We start from the raw sequence: 19,943 nt of genomic DNA, 5'->3' as shown, positions 1-19,943 counted from the left end.
CATTCTGGACATGGCCTGCACACCATGTCCCACAAATTACCTAGAAATGCCTGAAAACCAAGCTGCATCCCTGAGGCGGCCTAGACGCGTCCCAAACATCGCCTGCACACCGTGTTCCAGAAACTGCCTAAAAATACCTGAAAGTCAGGATACGTCCCTGACGCATCCTGGACATGGCATGCACACGGCATTCCAGAAATTGCCCAAAATTGCATGAAAATCGGGCTTCGTCCCTGCTGTGGCCATAACGTGTCCCGGACATGGCTTGCACAGCGAGTCTCAAAAATTGCCAAGAAATGCCTGAAAATCAGGCTGCATCCTGCCGCGGCCAGGACGGGTCCCGGACATGGCCTGCACACTGTGCCCACAAACTGCCTACAAATGCCTGAAAATCAGGCTGCGTCCCTACCGTGGCCAGGAGGCGTCCCGAACATGGCCTGCACACCGTGGCCAAAAACTTGCCAAAAATGCCTGAAAATCAGGTTGCGTCCCTGCCGTGGCCCGGACGCGTGCCGGTCATGGCCTGCACACCATGTCCCAGAAACTGCCTAGAAATGCCTTAAAATCAGGCTGCGTCCCTGACGCGTCTTGGACATGGCCAGCACACCGTGTCCCAGAAAATGCCTAGAAATGCTTGGAAATCAGGTTGCATCCCTGCCGTGGCCCAGACATGTCCCGGACGTTGCCTGCACACAGTGTTAAAATGGCTTCCCTAAAAAATATTTTGTTATTTTCGACCGTCGTGTTCTTATTGTGTGTTCTTTCTGAAGCAAGAGAGTTTGTAATAGAAGGTGAAAATAATTTATGGGCAGTTCCATCTTCTATTGACGAGTTCAACAAGTGGGCTGAGAAAACTCGTTTTCAGATTGGGGATTCTGTAGTTCTGAAGTATGATTCCAAGACTGACTCAGTGCTGGAAGTGACCGAGGAAGACTACAAAATCTGTAACAACGCCAATCCAATAAAATCACACCATGATGGAGAAACTACAATTTCACTAGAAAAATCAGGTCTATTTTTCTTCATCAGTGGAGCTGAAGAATATTGCCAGATGGGTCAAAAGCTAGAGGTTATGGTTCTGTCTAATAAACATGGCTCCTTCCACCAATCTCTAGTGCAGGCACCTCCTCCTCATCATCATCGTCACCACTACCATGCACCGGTGCCAGCCTAGACTAACGGTTGTACTGGTCTGAAGGTGACGGTGGGGTTTACTTGTGGCACTGCGGCAGTGGGAAGTTTGATTTCGTTGTGTAGACTAATTTTATTATTCATGGGTTGTAACGTTGAGCTACATATTATTTTTATTATTCTTTGTCAAGTATATATTTCCTGCTTTTAATTCAAAATTAATTAAAGAAAAACCCTAAACCCTATGACCCAGAATCTGCCTAGAAATGCCTGAAAATCAGATTGCGTCCCTGTCGTGGCCATGACGCGTCCCGGACTTGGCCTGCGCATCGAGTCCTAGAAATTGCCCAAAAATACCGGAAAAGCAGGCTGCGTCTCTACCGCGGTTAGGATACGTCCTGAACTTGGCCAACACACTGTGTCCAGAAACTGCCTAGAAATGCCTGAAAATCAGGCTACGTCCCTACCTTCCTAGGAGGCGTCCCGAACATGCCCCGGACGCGTATCGGACATGACCTGCACACCGTGACCTAGAAACTGACAATAATTGCCTGAAAATCAGGCTAGGTCTAGGACATGGCCTGCACACCATGCCAAAAAACTTCCCAGAAATGTTTGAAAATCAAGCTGCGTCCTGCCAAGCCAGGAGGCGTCCCAGACATAGCCTATACACCATGCCCAGAAATTGCCCGGAATTACCTAAAAATCAGGCTCTGTCCCTATCGTGGCCTGGACGCATCTCCGACATGACCAACACACCGTGCCCAAAAACATCCCAGAAATGCCTAAAAATCAGGCAGCGTCCTTGCCTGGCCAGGAGGCGTCCCGGACATGGCCGGTACACCGTGCCTAGAAACTACCCAAAATTACCTAAAAATCAAGCTCTGTCCCTGCCGTGGCCCTAACACATCCCTGACATGACCTGCACACCGTGACCTAGAAACTAACGAGAAATGCCAGAAAATCAGGCTACGTCTAGGACAAGGCTTGCACACCTTGCTCAAAAACTTTTCAGAAATGCCAGAAAATCAAGCTGCGACCTTGCCGTAGCCCGGATGCATCCCGGACATGGCCTGTACACCGTGTCCCAGAAACTACCTAGAAATGCCTGAAAATGAGGTTGCATCCCTACCACTTCCTGAACGTGGCTTGCACACCGTGTCCCAAAAACTGCCTACAAATGCCGAAAATCAAGGTGCATCCCTACAATAGCCCCGACGCGTCCCGAACATTGCCTGCACATCGTGTCCAAGAAAATGCGTAGAAATACGTGAAAATTAAGATGTGTCCTTGCAGCATCCTGGACATGACTTGCACACCGTGTCCCAGAAATTGCCTAAAAATACCTGCAAACTAGGCTGCATCCCTGCCGTAGCCCAGATGAGGCCCGGACATGGACTGCATAACGAGTCCCAGAAATTGCCTACAAATGCCTGAAAATTAGGCTACGTCCCTACTGCAGCTAGGACACGTCCCGGACGTGGCCTGCACACCATGTCCCAGAAACTGCCTAGAAATACCTGAAATCAGGTTGCGTCCCCGACGAATCCTGGACATGACTTGCACACTGTATCCGAGAAACTGCCTAGAAATGCCTAGAAATTAGGTTGCATCCGCGGCCTAGACGCGTCGCAGACATTGCCTGCACACCGTGTTAAATTTGCTTCAATCAAAAATATTTTCTTATTTTCGGCCGTCGTGTTTTTGCTGTGTTCTTTCTGAAGTAAGAGAGTTCATAGTAGGCGGTGAAAATAATTTATGGGCAGTTCCATCTTCTGTTGACGAGTTCAACAAATGGGATAAGAAAACTCATTTTCGGATTGGGGTTTCTTTAGTTCTAAAGTATAATTTCAAGACTGATTCAATGCTGGAAGTGAACGAGGAAGACTACAAAATCTGTAACAACGCAATCCAATAAAATCACACCATGATGGAGAAACTACAATTTCACTAGAAAAATCAGGTCCATTTTTCTTCATCAGTGGAGCTAAAGAACATCGCCAGAAGGGTCAAAAGCTAGAGGCTATGGTTCTATCCGAAAAAGATGGCTCAGGCCACCAATTTATAGCGCAGGCACCTTCTCCTCATCATCACCGTCACCACTACCATGCACCGACGTCAGCCTCGACTAATGGTGGTATTGGTTTGAAGGCGATGGCGGGGTTTATTTGTGGCACTACGACAGTGGGAAGTTTGGTTTTGTTGTGCAAAATAGTTTTATTATTCATGGGCTGCAACGTTGAGCTACATTTTTATTTTTATTATTCTTTGTCACATATATATTATTTGTTTTTCATTCAAAATTAATTAAAAAAACCTTAAACCCCAAACCGTATGACATAGAAACTGCCTAGAATTGCCTAAAGATCAGGCTGCATCCTTACCGTGGCCATGACGCGTCCCTAACTTGGCCTGCACATCGAGTCCCAAAAATTACCTAGAAATGCCTGAAAATCAGGCAGCGTCCCTGCCGCGGCCAGGATGCATCCTGAACTTGGCCAACACATCGTGCCCACAAACAGTCTAGAAATGCTTGAAAATCGTGCTGCGTCCTAACCTAGCCAGGAAGCATCCTCGACATGGCCTGTACATCGTTCCCAGAAACTGTCCGAAATTACCTGAAAATCAGGCTCCGTCCCTGACTTGGCCAGGACGCGTCCTGGGTATGACTTGCACACCGTGACCCAGAAACTAACAAGAAATGCCTGAAAATCAGGCTGCATCTAGGACATGGTCTGTACACCGTGCCCAAAATCTTCCCAAAAATGCTTGAAAATCAAGATGCATCCCTGCCAAGCCAGGAGGCGTCCCGGACATGGCTTGTACACCGTACCCAGAAATTGGTCGAAATTAATTAAAAATCAGGCTCCGTCCCTACCGTGGTCAGGATGCGTTTTGGACATGACCTGCACACCGTGACCCAGAAACTAACAAAAAATGCCTAAAAATCAGGCTACGTCTAGGACATGGCCTCACAAAGTGCCCAAAAATTTCCCAGAAATGCCTGAAAATTAGGCTCCGTCTCTGCCTAGCCAGGAGGTGTCCCGAACATGGCCTGTACACCGTGCCCAGAAACTGCCCATATTTACCTGAAAATCAGGCTCCGTCCCTGCCATGGCCCTGATATGACCTTCACACCGTGACCCAGAAATTGACGAGAAATGCCTGAAAATCAAGCTGCGTCTAGAACATGGCCTGCACACCGTGCCCAGGAACTTCCCAAAAATGCCTAAAAATCAAGTTGCGTCCCTGGTGTGACCCGGACGCGTCCCGAACATGGCCTGCACATAGTGTCCCAAAAACAACCTAGAAATACCTAAAAATCAGGCTGCGTCCCTGTCACGTCCTGGACATGGCCTGCACACCGTGTCCTAGAAACTGCCTAGAAATGCCTGAAAAATCGGCTGCTACCCTATAGCAGCCCCGACGCGTCCTGGACATTGCCTGCACATCGTGTCTGAGAAATTGACTAGAAAAATGTGAAAATTAGATATGTCCTGCTGGAGATGGCCTACACACCGTGTCTCAAAAACTGCCAAAAATTGCCTGAAAATCAGGCTCCGTCCCTATCGCGGTCATGACACGTCCCGGACATGGCCTGCACACCGATTCCCAGAAATTGTCAAGAAATGCCAGAAAATCATGCTGCGTCTAGGACATGGCCTGCACACCGTGCCCAAAAACTTCCCAGAAAAGCCTGAAAATTAGGCTGCGTCCCTGCTGTGGCTCGGACATGGCTTGCACACGTGTCCCAGAAACTGCCTAAAAATGCCAGAAAATCAGGCTACATCCCTACAGCAGCCCCAACGCATCCCGAACACTGCCTGCACATCGTGTCCAAGAAATTGACTAGAAATACATGAAAATCAGGATGTATCCCTGTAGCATCTTAGACATGGCGCTCACATCATGCCCCAAAAACTGCCTAGAAATGCCAGGAAACCAGGCAACATCACTGCCACGGCCCAGACGCATCCCAAACATTGCCTGCACATCGTGTTCCAGAAACTGTCAAAAAATACCTGAAAGTCAGGATACATCCCTATTGCATCTTGGAGATGGCCTGCACACCGTGTCCCAGAAACTGCAAAAAATTGCCTGAAAATCAGGATCTGTCCCAACCATGGCCATGACGCGTCTCGAAAATTGTCAAGAAATGCCAAAAAATCAGGTTGTGTCCCTGCCGCGGTCAGGACGCGTCCCAGACATGGCCTACACATCGTGCCCACAAATGCCTGAAAATCAGGCTGCACCCCCTACCGCGACAAGGAGGCGTCCTGGACGTGGCATAAACACCGTGCCCAAAAAATCCCAGAAATGCTTGAAAATTAGGCTGCGTCCCTATCGTGGCCCAGACGCATCTCGTCATGGCTTGCACAACGTGTCGCAGAAACTGCCTAGAAATGCCTAAAAATCAAGCTGCGTCCCTTATGTGTCTTGGACATGGTCTGCACACTATGTCCCAGAAACTACCTAGAAATGTCTGGAAATCAGGTTGCATCCCTGTTGTGGGCCAGACGCGTCCTGGACATTGCCTGCACATCGTGCCCTATAAAACTGCCTAAAAATACATGAAAATAAGGATACATCCCTGTCGCATCTTGGACGTGACTTGCACACTGTGACCTAGAAACTGCTTAGAAATGATTGAAAATCAGGCTACGTCCCTGCTACGACAGGACGCGTTCCGGACATGGCCTGCACACAATGCCCAAAAACTGCCCATAAATGCTTGAAAATCAAGTAGCATCCCTACCATGGCCATGTCGCTTCTCGGACATGGCCTACACACCGAGTCCTAGAAATTGCTTAGAAATGGCTGAAAATCAGGCTACGTCCCTGTCGCGACCAGTATCCATCCCAGACATGGCATGCACACCGTGCCCAAAAATTGTCATGAAATACCTGAAAATCAGGTTGTGTCCCTGCCACGACCAGGACGCATCCCTAGCATGGCCTACACATCGTGCCCAGAAATGCTTGAAAATCAGGCTGCGTCAATGTCGTGTTTCGGACATGGCCCGTACACCGTGTCCCAGAAATAGCCAAGAAATGCCTGAAAATTAGGTTGGGTGCCTGCCACAACCTGGACAAGGCCTGCACACCGTGTCTTGGGAACTACCTAGAAATGCCTGGAAATCAGGCTGCATCCCTGCCGCGGCCCAGACGCATCCCAGACAGGGTCTGCACATCGCTTCCTAGAAACTGCCTAGAAATACATGAAAATCAGGCAGCGTCCCTGCTGTATCCTTGACATTGCCTGCACAATGTGTCCTTAAAATTGTCTAGAGATACCTAGAAATTAGGTTGCGTTCCTGTCGCGATTTGGACGCGACCCGGACATGGCCTTACACCCTGCCCAAAAATTGCCCTGAAATGCTTGAAAATCAGGCTCCATCCCTGCCATAGCTCGGACGCGTCCTGGACATGGCCTGCACACCGTAACCCAGAAACTACCTTGAAATGACCATAATTAGGCTATTGTGGACGAATTTTGCATCATTCTTAGATATTTTTCCAAGTTTACTTAGGTTCTCTAGAATAGTGTAAATACTTTATTTTTTATTGTAAAATATTACAACTCTCATATTATTGAATATTATTCGTGAGGCATTAATTACTTTCTCTCATTCTTCGTTGAACAACTTGTGAACTTATCAAGATTAATCTTGTGATGTTCAAATCAACCTGGTGAGATTCATTTAAATTGTGTAATCAAGAGGTCCGAATATTGTCGGCGATTCTGGTTGCTTGGTTCCTGTTTATTGGGTTTAATCCAAAACCTTGTCTTTGGCTTTCTTGGGTTTGATTCTCAATTTGTTGTGAGTTTGGTAGTGATCACGCCACGCGGGTTGCATCAAAATGCCTGAAAATAAGGCTGCGTCCTGACATGTCCTGCACACCGTGTCCTAGAAACCCTAAACCCTAAATGCTAAGCCCTAAACCGTAAGCCCTAAGCCCTAAACCCTAAGCCCTAAGCCTTAAACCCTGAGCCCTAAGCCTTGGACCCTGGACCTTGGACCTGAACTCTAGACCCTGGACCCTGAACCTGAAACCCAGAACCCTAAACCATTCTATTCTGTTGTCTACAAAATTACTCAAATTTTATTTGAAAATCTGTCGATTTTTTGCTTAAAATGGCTTCACTCAAAATTATTTTCTTATTTTCGACTGTCGTGTTTTTGCTGTGTGTTCTTTCTAAAGCAAGAGAGTTCGTAGTAGGCAGTGAAAATAATTTATGGGCAGTTCCATCTTTTGTTGACGAGTTCAACAAATGGGGTGAGAAAACTCGTTTTCAAATTGGGGATTCTTTAGTTCTGAAGCATGATTCCAAGACTGATTCAGTGCTGGAAGTGACCCAAGAAGACTACAAAATCTGCAACAACGCCAATCCAATCAAATAACACCATGATGGAGAAACTACAATTTCACTAGAAAAATCAGGCCCATTTTTCTTTACCAGTGGAGATGAAGAACATTGCAAGAAGGGTCAAAAGCTAGAGGTTATGGTTCTGTCCGATAAACATGGCTCCGGCCACCGATCTACAGCGCAAGCACCTTCTCCTCATCATCACCATCACCATTACCATGCACCAGCGCTAGCCCCGACTAACGGTGGTACTGGCCGAAGGCGGCGGAGGGGTTTATTAGTAGCACTGCGACAGTGGGGTGTAGACTAGTTTTATTATTCATGGGTTGTAGCGTTGAGCTACATTTTATTTTCATTATTCTTGGTCATGTATAAGCTTCCTGCATTTAATTCTAAATTAATTAAAAAAAACCCCAAAAACCCTAAACCCTATGAACCAGAAATTGCATAGAAATGTCTGAAATTCAGGTTGCGTCCCTACCGTGGCCATGACGCGTCTGAGACTTGGCCTGCACACCGAGCCCCAGAAATTGCCTAAAAATGCCTGAAAATCAGGCAGTGTCTCTGCCGCAGCCAGGATACGTCCTAGACTTGGCCTGCACACCGTGCCCACAAACTGCTTAGAGATGCCTGAAAATCAAGCTGCGTCCCTACATGGCCAGGACGCGTCCTAGACATGACCTGTACACCGTGCCAAAAAATTGCCCGAAATTACTTGAAAATCGAGCTTTGTCCCAGACGTGTCCTGGACATGACCTGCACACCGTAACCAAGAAATTGATAAGAAATGCCCAAAAATCAACCGCTTCTAGGACATGGCCTGTACACCGTACCCAAAAACATTCCAGAAATGCCTGAAAATCAGGCTGCGTCCCTGCTGTGGCCTGGACGAGTCCCGAACATGCCTGCACACCATGTCCCAGAAATTGCCTAGAAATACCTCAAAATTAGGCTACGTCCTTGTCGTGTCTCGGTCATAGCCTGTACACCGTGTCCTAGAAACTGCCTAGAAATGCTTGAAAATCAAGTTGTATCCCTGCCGCTTCCGGGGCCGTACACCATGTCCCAGAAACTGCCTAGAAATGCCTGGAAATCAGGTTACGTGCCTGCCGCGTCCTGGACATGGCCTATACACCGCTTCCCAGAAACTACCGAGAAATACATGAAAATCAGGCTGCGTCCCTGCTGTGTCCTGGACATTGCCTGTACACTGCGTTCCAAAAATTGCTTAGAAATGCCTAGAAATTTGGTTGCGTTCCTGTCACGATCAGGACGCGTCCCGGACATGGCCTACACAATGTGCCCAAAAATTGCCCTAAAATACTTGAAAATCAGGCTCCATCCCTGCCGTGGCTAGGACACGTCCTGGACATGGCCTAAACACCGTGACCCAGGAACTACCTATAAATGCTTGAAAATCAGGCTGCGCCGTTGCTATGGCCAGGATACGTCCCGGACACGGCCCTCACAAAGTGCCTAGAAACTGACCAAAAAAGCCTGAGAGTCAGGCTGCGTCCCTACCGTGGCCATGGCTTGTCCTGAATATGGCCTGCACACCGTGTCCTAGAAACTGCCCAGAATGCTTGGGAACGTGCCTAAGCCCCTGACACGGCCCGTACACTGTGCTTCCTTTGTTTGGTTTAAAATCTGCTTGCATCCCTAACGTGGCTGGGAAGCGTCCCGAACATTGCCTGCACACCGTGCCCACAAACTGCCTAGAAATGCTAAAGATCAGGTTGCGTCCTTGTCGTGGCCATGATGCGTCCCGAACATGCCCTGCACACAGTGTCCAAAAGTGCCTGAAAATTAGGCTGCGTCGCTGCCGTGTCCTGGACATGGCCTATATATCGTGTCCCAGAAACTGCCTAAAAATGCCTAAAAATCAAGTTGCTTCCCTGTCGAGTCCGGGAAATGGCCTGCACACCGTATCCCAGAAACTGCCTAGAAATGCTGGAAAATCAAGCTGCATCCCTGCCGTGGTCCAGACACGTCCCGAACGTGGCCTGCAAATCGCTTCCCAGAAATCACCTAGAAATACATGAAAATCAGGCTGCATCCCTGCGTATCCTGGACATTACCTGCACACCGTGTCCCAAAAACTGCCAAAAAATGCCTGGAAATCAGGTTGCATTCCTATCGCGATCAGGACGCGTCCCGGACATGGCCTGCACATCGTGCCCAAAAACTACCCTGAAATGCTTGAAAATCAAGCTCCGTCCCCGCCGTGGCTCAGACGTGCCCTAGACATGGCCTGCAAACCGTGACCCAGAGACTGCTAAGAAATGCCTGAAAATCAGGCTACGTCCCTGCCACGGCCAGATGCGTCCCGGAAATGGCCTACACACAGTGCCTTGAAACTGTCGAAAAATGCAAGAAAATTAGGCTGCGTCCCTGTCGTGGCCATGACTTGTCGCGAATATATCCTGCACACTGTGTCCCAAAAACTGCCTAGAATGCTTGGGAACATACGTACGCCCCTGACATCGCCTGCACACCGTGCTTCCTTCGTTTGGTTGAAAATCTGCTTGCATCCCTAACGTGGCCGGGAAGTGTCCCAAACATTGCCTGCACACAATGCCCACAAACTGGCTAGAAATGCCTGAAAATCAGGCTGCATCCCTGCCGCGGCCAGGATGCGTCTCGAACATGGCCTGTACACTGTGACCACAAACTGTCGAGAAATGCCTGAAAATCAGGTTACGTCCCTGTCGTAGCCAGGACGCGTCCTGAACATGGCCTACACACCGTGTCCCAGAAATCCTAAACACTAAGTCCTAAACCAACCTTGGACCCTAAACCCTAAACCCGAAATCTTGAACCCTAAACCCTAAACCATTCTATTCTATTGTCCACAAAATTACTCAAATTTTATTTAAAAATCTGTCGTTTTTTCGCTTAAAAGGGCTTCACTCAAATATATTTTCTTATTTTCAGCCGTCGTGTTTTTGCTGTGTTCTTTCTGAAGCAAGAGAGTTCGTAGTAGGCAGTGAAAATAATTTATGGGCAGTTCCATCTTTTGTTGACGAGTTCAACAAATGGGCTGAGAAAACTCGTTTTCAAATTGGGGATTCTTTAGTTCTGAAGTATGATTCCAAGACTGATTCAGTGCTGAAAGTGACCGAGGAAGACTAACAAATCTACAACAATGCCAATCTAATAAAATAACACCACGATGGAGAAACTACAATTTCACTGGAAAAATTAGGTCCATTTTTCTTCATCAGTGGGGCTGAAGAACATTGCAAGAAGGGTCAAAAGCTAGAGGTTATGGTTCTGTTCGATAAACATGGCTTCGACCACCAATCTACAGCGCACGTACCTTCTCCTCATCATCACCATCACCACTACTATGCACCTGCGCAACCCTTGACTAACGGTGGTACTGGTCTGAAGGCGGCGGAGGGGTTTATTTGTGGCACTCGGTGGTGGAAAGTTAGGTTTTGTAATGTAGACTAGTTTTATTATTCATGGGTTGTAGCGTTGACCTACATTTTATTTTCATTATTCTTTATCACGTATGGATTTCCTGCTTTTAATTCTAAATCAATTAAAAAACCCTAAACCGTAAACCCTATGACCCAAAAATTGCCTAGAATTGCCTCAAAATCAGGCTGCGTCCCTACCGTGGCCATGAAACGTCCCAGACTTGGCTTGTACATTGAGTCCCAAAAATTGCCTAGAATTACCTGAAAATTAGGCTGCATCTCTATCGCGGCCAGGATACGTCCCGGACTTGGCCTGCACACCGTGCCCACAAACTACCTAGAAATGCCTGAAAATAAGGCTACGTCCCTACCTGGCCAGGACGCGTCCCGGACACCATGCCCAAAAACTACTTGGAATTACTTGAAAATCAGGCTCTGTCCCTGTCGTGGCTCGAACGTGTCCCGGACATGACCAGCACACCGTGACCCAGAAACTGACGAGAAATGCCTGAAAATCAGGCTGTTTCTAGGACATGACCAGCACACCGTGCCCAAAAACTTCCTAGAAATGCCTGAAAATCAGGTTGTGTCCCTGCCGTAGCCTGGACACGTCCCGGACAAGGCCTGCACACCGTGTCCCTGAACATGCCCTGCACACCGTGTCCCAAAAACTGCCTAGAAATGCCTGAAATCAGGCTACATCCTTACAACAGTCCAAACGAGTCCGGACATTGCCTGTGCACCGTGTATAAGAAATGTAATGCCCCAAAAATTTTGGAATAAAAATATATTTGTCTTATATGTTATAGTTTTAAAATTTGAGGACTGAAATGAAATAGCGTTTGAAGTTATATTTTATTTGGCACCAATAATTACATTTTGATAGAATGAGTATAAGTATATCAATATTGGGCTCATTTTGTAACTCGCATTTAATAACGTATTTTCAGCTCAAGAAAATATGAGTTCTTTTAAGTTAAAACTAAGTTATTTCAATTCAAAGAAACATAGATAATAAGCATCGTTTTTATTATTTAACAATATTTCTTTTAAGATAATTAGGAAAAGAAGCTAGTATTTTATCATAATAATCAATGTTTATCTTTTCTATTAGAGAAAGAGTTTTAATTATTTTTAATCCTTGTTTACATTTATATGCCAATATTTCTGATTTTCTGGTACTCGTGATTTAAGTAGTTTGCAAAGTAATGTGTAGGGAGAGATATTTTTAGTTAACTATGATTGATTGATGTTTGGATAAAATAATTTTCTCTTAGATTGAAAATTCATTTGCTTTGATTTTGGAATCCTACTTAGAATATTGATTTAACATTTATGACTTTTTGACCATTCTAAGATGACACACGTTTTTAGGCCTAGCTTTGAATGAATTGGTTATTATATAATAATATTTTTGGACAATCTCTAGCCTCTAAGCATGATGCATGGCAATTATACCTTGTACTCTCAATTGTGTCAATTGCCTTTAAATTAGAATTGGTAAATTTCCTTATGATAAGAGTATGGGTAGCCACACGTGCACGCACATTTCCAACTCTCAATTAGGATAAAGGTTAATTTTAATTGCTAATTGAATTTGAATAATGGTAAGACACGATTTGGAGCCTCTAACAAATTTAGTTATTTTGGGCATATAGTCCAATTAAGCTTATAATATACTATTTAATTATTTATTTCATTTTATATGATGATATGATAACCTGTCATTTTATGTAAATTGACACTAACTTGACCATTCTTATGTTAAATAGATCCTAATTAATTTAATTTGATTGATATCCAAACAAAGAGTTTTTGTAATTGGACAGATAGCTAATTGACGAGATTTCTGTTGGTTAGATTGCATAATTACCCTTTATATATTTTTAACAAATTTGACAGTCAAAACCTTTCTTAATTTTACACCTCCCTTACATTATAAATTCATTCCAAATCCTCGAAAATTTATGAGATAAAAACCACTCTCTTCCATCTTCACTTAACTCTCCATTGCGTGTCCAAGTCTCCATTCCAGAAGTGTTCTCTTTGTATTGTCGGAAACGGGTTTTAATACTCTTAGAAAGAATTTTGGCACGTGGAATTGCCACTGGATCGACGTTAAATCCACCAGACGCGACAACAGCAAAAAGGTTTTGGGAACGTGAATTCCTTACTTTTCTATTATCAATCGAGGTAGGATACTTTTATGTGCAAGTGATATGTCCTTTCAATATTATGATTTTTATGTATGATTTATTTCATGAAATGCTAATCGACCTGCGGGTCCAATGAAATGAAACGAAATGTTCGACCTGCGGGTCTCTATGAAATGAAATGAAATGTTCGACCTGCAGATCCCTACGAAATGAAATGAAATGTGAGATTGCCTTCGGGTCTTCTCAAATTGTATTAGAGCTTTCGACTGATCACCGATTGCTCTTGACGAAATGTTGGTATTAAATGTTATGAGTTTACGTTTTAAATTATTATATTGTTTGGACGCACGTATCCTACTGAGGGTAATTACTCACTCCTTCAATTTCAATATTTCAGATTAGTACGGTCAACGTGGATGGTGGCTGAGCGATGCGCGGGTTGCCAAGTAAAGAAAAACTTCGCAAGAAAACGTTTTAAAATAATTCTGTTGGAATTATGTGCTTTAATTTAATTCTGTTTAATGTTCTATGTTTATACGACAATTTGTTTATTCAATTTGGTATTTGAGTATTAAATAAATCAAGAGTTTTAAATTTTGAATTAAATATTTTCGCTTTATGTATGCGATACGAAATGATATCGGTAACACCTCAAATTTTAAGTCGATAAAATTTGGGGCATTACAAGAAACTACCTAGAAATACGTAAAAATCAAAATGTGTCCCTGCAGCATCCTGGACATGGCCTGCACACCGTGTCCGAAAAACTGCCTAGAAACCAGGCCGGATCCCCGTACGCGTCCCGGACAATGCCTGCACATCGTGCTCCAGAAACTGCCTAAAAATCCCTGAAAGTCGGGACGCGTCCCTGCAGCATCCTCGACTTGGCCTGCACACCGTGTCCTAGTAACTGCCCAGAATTGCCTGAAAATCACGCTCCGTCCCTGCCTTGGCCATGACGCGTTCCGGACATGGCCTACACACTGTGTCCTAGAAATTGCCTAGAACGATCAGAAAATCTAGCTACGTCTTTGTCGCGGCCAGGATGCGTCTCCGACTCGACCAGCACACCGTACCCACAAACTGCCTAGAAATGGCTGAAAATCAGGCCGCGTTCCAACATGGCCAGGACGCGTCCCTGCCGTGGCTCGGACGTGTCCCGAACATGATATGCACACCGTGACCTAGAAACGGATAAGAAATGCTTGAAAATCAGGCTGCTTCTAGGACATGATCTGTACACCATGCCCAAAAACATCCTAGAAATGCCTAAAAATCAGACTGCGTCCCTGCCATAGCCTGGATGCATCCCGGACAAGGCCTGCACACTGTGTCCCATAAACTGCGCAGAAATGCCTGAAAATCTGGCTGCGTCCTTGTCGCGTCCTGGACATGGCCTCCATACTGTGTCCTAAAAACTACCTAGAAATGCCTGAAAATCAGGCTACATCCCTACCACAGCCCAGACGAGTCCCAAACATTGCCTGCACAATGTGACTTAGAAACTGCCTAGAAATACGTAAAAATCAGGATGTGTCCCTGCAGCATCCTGGACATGGCCCGCACACCGTGTCCTAAAAATTGCCTGAAAACTAGGCTGCATCCCTATCGTGACCCAGACGCATCTCAGACATTGCCTGCACACCGTGTCCCAGTAACTGCCCAGAATTGCCTGAAAATCACGCTCCGTCCCTGCTTTGGCCATGACGCATTCCGGTCATGGCCTACACACCGTGTCCTAGAAATTGCCTAAAAATGTCAAAAAAGTAGGCTGCGTCTTTATCGCGACTAGGATGCATTCCAGACTCAACCAACACACCGTGCCCACAAACTGCTTAGAAATGCTTGAAAATCAGGCCGCATTCCAACTTGGCCAGTACGCGTCCCGGCCATGGCCTATACACCGTGCCCAAAAACTGCACGAAATTACTTGAAAATCAGGCTCTGTCCTTGCCGTGGCCCCCACGTGTCCCTAAAATAACCTACACATCGTGACCCAGAAATTGATGACAAATGCTTGAAAATCAGGCTGTTTCTAGGACATGGCAAGGACACCGTGCCCAAAAACTTCCCAAAAATGCCTGAAAATCAGTCTACGTCCCTGCTATAGCCTGGACGCATCCCGGACATGACCTGTACATCGTGCCCAAAAATTGCCCAAAATTACCTAAAATCAGGCTCTGTCCCTACAGTGGCTTAGTCGTGTCCCGAAAATATCCTGCACTTCGTGACCCAGAAACTGACGAGAAATGCCTAAAAATCAGGCTGCTTCTGGGACATGCCCTGCGCATCGTGCCCAAAAACTTCCCAGATATGCCTGAAAATCTGGCTGCGTAGGGGCCATGGCCTAGACGCGTCCCTGACATTACCTGTACACCGTGTCCTAGAAACCGCCTAGAAATGCCTGAAAATCAGGCTGCATCTCTGCACGTTTTGGCCTGTACACCGTGTCCCAAAAACTGCCTAAAAATGCTTGAAAATCAGGCTGCATCCCCGTCGCAGCTCAGACGAGTCCCGAACATTGCCTGAACACAGTGTCCAAAAAACTGCCTAGAAATACGAGAAAATCTTTGTGTGTCCCAGCAGCATCCTCGACATGGCCTGCACACCGTGTCCCAAAAACTGCCTGGAAACCAGGCTACGTCCCTGCCGCGGCCCAGACGCGACCTGGACATCGCCTGCACACCGTGTTCCCGAAATTGCCTAAAAATACCTGAAAGTCTGGATGCATCCCTGGCATCGTGGACATCGTTTGCACACCGTGTCCCAAAAATTGCCCAGAATTACTTGAAAATTAGGCTCCGAATCGACGTGGCCAGCACACAGTGCCCAAAAACTTCCTAGAAATGCCAGAAAATCAGGCTGCATCCCTGCTATGGCCGGACACGTCCCCGTCATGGCCTGTACACAGTGTTCCAGAAAATTGCCTATAAATGTCAGAAAATCAGGTTGCGTCCCTGCCGCGTCCTCGACAGGGCCTGCACACCGTGTCCAAGAAGCTACCTTGAAATGCCTGAAAATTTGGCTGAATCCCTGCACATAGTGTCCAAGAAATTACCTAGAAATACGTGAAAATAAGGATGTGTCCCTGCAACATCCTAGACATGGCCTGCACACCATGTCCGAAAAACTGCCCAGAAATGCCTGGGAACCAGGCTGCATCCCTGCCACGACCCAGACGTGTCCTAAACATTACCTGCACACCGTGTTCCAGAAACCACCTAAAAATACCTGAAAGTCAGGATGCATCCCTACCGCATCTTGGACATGGCATGCACACCGCGTCCTAGAAACTTCTCGAATCGCTTGAAAATAGGCTTCGTCACTGTCGTGGCCATGAGGCGTCCCGGACATAGCCTGCACACCGAATCCCAGAATTTTCCAAGAAAGGCCTGAAAATCAGGCTGTGTCCCAACCGAGGCATGGATACGTCCCGGACATGGCCTGCACACCGTGCCCACAAACTGCCTACAAATGCCTAAAAATCAAGATGCGTCCCTAATGTGGCCAGGACGTGTCCCGGACATGGCCTGCACATCGTGGCCAAAAACTTCCCAAAAATGCCTTAAAATCAGGCTACGTCCTTACTGTGGCCCAGAGGTGTCCCTTTCATAGCCTGCACACCGTGTCCCAAAAACTGCCTAGAAATGCCTGAAAATCAAGCTGCATCCTTGACGCGTCGTGGACGTGGCTTGCACATTGTGTCCCAGAAACTGCTTAGAAATGCTTGAAAATTAGGTTGCATCCCTACCGTGGCCAGGACATGGCCTGCACTCCGTGTCCCAGAAACTGCATAGAAATGCCTAAAAATCAAGCTGCATCCCTGTCACGGCCCAGACGAGTCCCGGACATGGCCTGCACACCGCCTCCCAGAAATTGCCTAGAAGTACATGAAAATCAGGCTGCGTCCCTGCCGCATCTGGGACATTACCTGCACACTGTGTCCCAAAAACTGCCTAGAAATGCCCAAAAATCAGGTTGCGTTACTGTCATGATCAGGACGCATCCCGAACATGGTCTGCACACCATGCCTAAAAACTGCCCTGAAATGCCTGAAAATCAGGCTCCGTCCCTGCCGTGGCTCAGATGCGTCCTGAACATGGCCTGCACACCATGACATGGCCTGCACACCGTGCTTCCTTCGTTTGGTTAAAAATCTGCTTCCGCCCCTAACGTGGTCAGGACGCGTCCCGAACATTGCTTGTACACCGTGCCCACAAACTCCTAGAAATGCCTAAAAATCATATTGCATCCGCGGCTAGGACCCGTCCCGGACATGGCCTACAAACTGTGTCCCAGAAACTGTCTAGAAATGCCTGAAAATAAGGCTATGTCGTGGACATGTCCTGCACATCGTGTCCCAGAAACCCTAAACCCTAAGCCCTAAACTGTAAGCCCTAAGCCCCAAGCCTTAGACCCTGAACCTTAGACCCTGAGCCCTGAACCCTAGACCCTGGACCCTGGATCCTGAACCCTGAACCCTAGACTGTAAACCCTAAACCATTTTCCTTCTTCAAATAGCACAACCAGTAATTACACCACTGGAGAGCCAAGCTTTATGGAAGGACTTCAACATGAAAAACAAACTTCGTGTGAAAATCTTTCCGTAAATGTGATACGCACCGATCAATCTTGATTGGAAGGATAAGAGAGAGAATAGTTCTTCTTTCGAATATCAAATAAAAGGCCAGTGGACAGGCGAAGAAGACAGGAGACTGATTAGCTTAGTACATCAATTTGGATTAAGGAAATGGGCTGTAATAGCTGAAGAAATGGTTGGCAGAGTGGGAAAATAGTGTCGCGAGCAATGGAATAATTATCTGCATCCTCCTATCAAGAAGGACATTTGGACTGAAGATGAAGAGAGACTGTTAATTCAAGCACATGAAAGACTTGGAAATCGATGGACGGAGATAGCTAAGTACATTCCTAGAAGAACTGAAAATTCAATAAAGAATCACTGGAATGCCACAAAAAGGAGGCAGATTTCAAGGAGAAAGATAAAGAAAGTAAAAGGGGATAGAAGACAGTCAACACTATTACAAGATTACATCATAAAAAAGTATTTCAGTAATGGTTCCACCTCCACTTACTCAAATTTCGACACCACCACCACTGTAGAAAAATCCGTCCAACGCCGGCATACCACTCTCTGATGATGACGACACTACACCCTTTTTTCAGTTGCGAATCATGCAATGACGAAATTGATTTCATGAAAACCCTGTTTGAAAACAATCAGTCCATCGATTCAATTTCAGTCGATCATTGTCAACCAATGAATCTAGCTGAAGGGACATCTGAGAATACTTATAGCTTCAACATTGATGAAAATTATAATCATCCCACCATCTTCTTCACTTCCCCGAAGATTTTACAGACAACTAATTCTCAACTGCTTGCTGTAGAATATATGGTAAATGACTTATTCCATTCTGCTCCAAACCCTATGGGGAATAAATTTTTCCCTTCTGAGAATTCAGATTTAATCATGGAATTTAATTCTAACTTTCGAAGCGTGGAGATTGAAGGTTCACAAATTTATCCTGATGAGTTGTACTTTTTATATCAATGGGATGGAGGCAATGCTGGAAATGTAAATTCAACAACAAATCTACCAATAATTGATTAAGGTACAACCTTTGGAAGCACAATGGACACGAATTTGATGGATAGGGTCTCATCTTCTCAGCTACCTCCTCAATTAAGTCCATACAATGGCTTCTTCTAATCTAGTTAATAATTATTATCCTATAATTATTGTGTTTTAGCTTAGTTAAACACTCTATGACTTTACAAATATCTGTAAAACTGAATTCTGCTGCTTCGTTAGAACTTATCAAAAGGCAATTCAGGCAAAAAAACCCTAAACCCTAAATCGTAAGCCTTAAACCCTAAGCCCTAACGTGGCCGGGAAGCATCCCAAAGATTGCCTGCACACGTGCCCACAAACTGGCTAGAAATGCCTGAAAATCAGACGCGTCCCGGATATGGCCTGTACACTATGCCCACAAACTGTCGAGAAATTCCAATGCAAAATTCCAAAAAGGAACAACTTCCTTTTAGACATGGAATTCATCTATCTAAAGAGCACTGTCCCAAGAATGCAACGGAGAGAGATTACATGAGAAAGGTTCCTTATACTTTGGCTATGGGAAGTTTCATGTATGCTATGCTTTGTACTAGACCGGATATTTGTTATGCTGTGGGTATTGTCAGTCGCTATCAGTCTAATCCAGGACCAAAACATTGGGTAGCGATGAAGCATATACTCAAGTATCTTCGGAGAACGAGAGATTATATGCTTTCTAATCCGGACACAATTTGAATCCTATTGGATATTCTGATTCTGATTTTCAATCCGATCGTGACTCTAGGAAGTCTTCATCAAGATCAGTATTTACATTAGGAGGTGGAGCTGTGGTATGGAGGACTTATCAAGCAGTCTTGTATTACTGATTCCACCATGGAGGCAAAATATGTAGTGGCTTGTGAAGCTGCTAAAGAAGCTGTATGGTTTAATAAGTTTCTTTTGGACTTTGATGTTGTACCTTTAGCAACACGGCCCATAACGCTTTATTACGATAATAGTGGGACAGTTGCCAATACTAAAGAACCCAGGAGTCATCAACGTGGCAAGCATATCGAGAGAAAATATCACCTTGTTAGAGAGATTGTTCATCGAGGAGACGTGACAGTTAGTAAGATTGCATCAGCAGATAATCTTGAGGATCCATTCACTAAGACCTTACCAGCTAAGGTTTTTGATGGACATCTTAAGAAGGTACCCTCTTGATATATCACACATACTCTAAGAAGGGTGATGGGAGATTGTTAGCTTGATGCTTATTCTTCGAATAG

The 19,943-nt window shown here is 45.7% G+C and overlaps 3 protein-coding genes across 3 annotated transcripts; all 3 read left to right on the top strand.

Moving 5' to 3' along the window:
- Positions 1-2,084: 2,084 nt before the first annotated feature.
- LOC111412604 (early nodulin-like protein 3) lies at positions 2,085-3,687 on the top strand. Its single transcript, XM_023043542.1, has 4 exons — positions 2,085-2,202; positions 2,856-3,029; positions 3,095-3,322; positions 3,590-3,687. The coding sequence occupies exons 1-4, from the start codon at positions 2,085-2,087 to the stop codon at positions 3,685-3,687; spliced, it is 618 nt and encodes a 205-aa protein (XP_022899310.1).
- A 3,581-nt stretch (positions 3,688-7,268) lies between these two features.
- Positions 7,269-7,811, top strand: LOC111412603 (early nodulin-like protein 3). The gene is made up of 2 exons (XM_023043541.1): positions 7,269-7,509; positions 7,576-7,811. Exons 1-2 carry the CDS (start codon positions 7,269-7,271, stop codon positions 7,809-7,811), a joined length of 477 nt encoding a protein of 158 aa, XP_022899309.1.
- A 9,583-nt stretch (positions 7,812-17,394) lies between these two features.
- Positions 17,395-18,238, top strand: LOC111412602 (transcription factor MYB64-like). Its single transcript, XM_023043540.1, has 3 exons — positions 17,395-17,439; positions 17,726-17,857; positions 17,924-18,238. Exons 1-3 carry the CDS (start codon positions 17,395-17,397, stop codon positions 18,236-18,238), a joined length of 492 nt encoding a protein of 163 aa, XP_022899308.1.
- The last annotated feature ends 1,705 nt before the right edge of the window (positions 18,239-19,943 follow it).

Source organism: Olea europaea, chromosome 16, assembly GCF_002742605.1.
Source record: "Olea europaea var. sylvestris chromosome 16, O_europaea_v1, whole genome shotgun sequence".
NCBI classification, from domain to species: domain Eukaryota; kingdom Viridiplantae; phylum Streptophyta; class Magnoliopsida; order Lamiales; family Oleaceae; genus Olea; species Olea europaea.
Note: the sequence above shows the minus strand (reverse complement) of the source record. Positions and strands in the feature narration are given on the sequence as shown.

Bases quoted from the DNA above. Each gene is read 5' to 3' on its own strand.
- LOC111412602 (XM_023043540.1), top strand. From the start codon at position 17,395: ATGCCTGAAAATAAGGCTATGTCGTGGACATGTCCTGCACATCGT. The intron at 17,440-17,725 runs GTCCCAGAAACC...CTTGATTGGAAG, and splicing joins GGACATGTCCTGCACATCGT to GATAAGAGAGAGAATAGTTC. The intron at 17,858-17,923 runs GTTGGCAGAGTG...CCTATCAAGAAG, and splicing joins CTGTAATAGCTGAAGAAATG to GACATTTGGACTGAAGATGA.
- LOC111412603 (XM_023043541.1), top strand. From the start codon at position 7,269: ATGGCTTCACTCAAAATTATTTTCTTATTTTCGACTGTCGTGTTTTTG. The intron at 7,510-7,575 runs GCAACAACGCCA...TAGAAAAATCAG, and splicing joins CCAAGAAGACTACAAAATCT to GCCCATTTTTCTTTACCAGT.
- LOC111412604 (XM_023043542.1), top strand. From the start codon at position 2,085: ATGCCAGAAAATCAGGCTACGTCTAGGACAAGGCTTGCACACCTTGCT. The intron at 3,030-3,094 runs GTAACAACGCAA...TAGAAAAATCAG, and splicing joins CGAGGAAGACTACAAAATCT to GTCCATTTTTCTTCATCAGT. The intron at 3,323-3,589 runs GTTTGGTTTTGT...CCTGAAAATCAG, and splicing joins TGGCACTACGACAGTGGGAA to GCAGCGTCCCTGCCGCGGCC.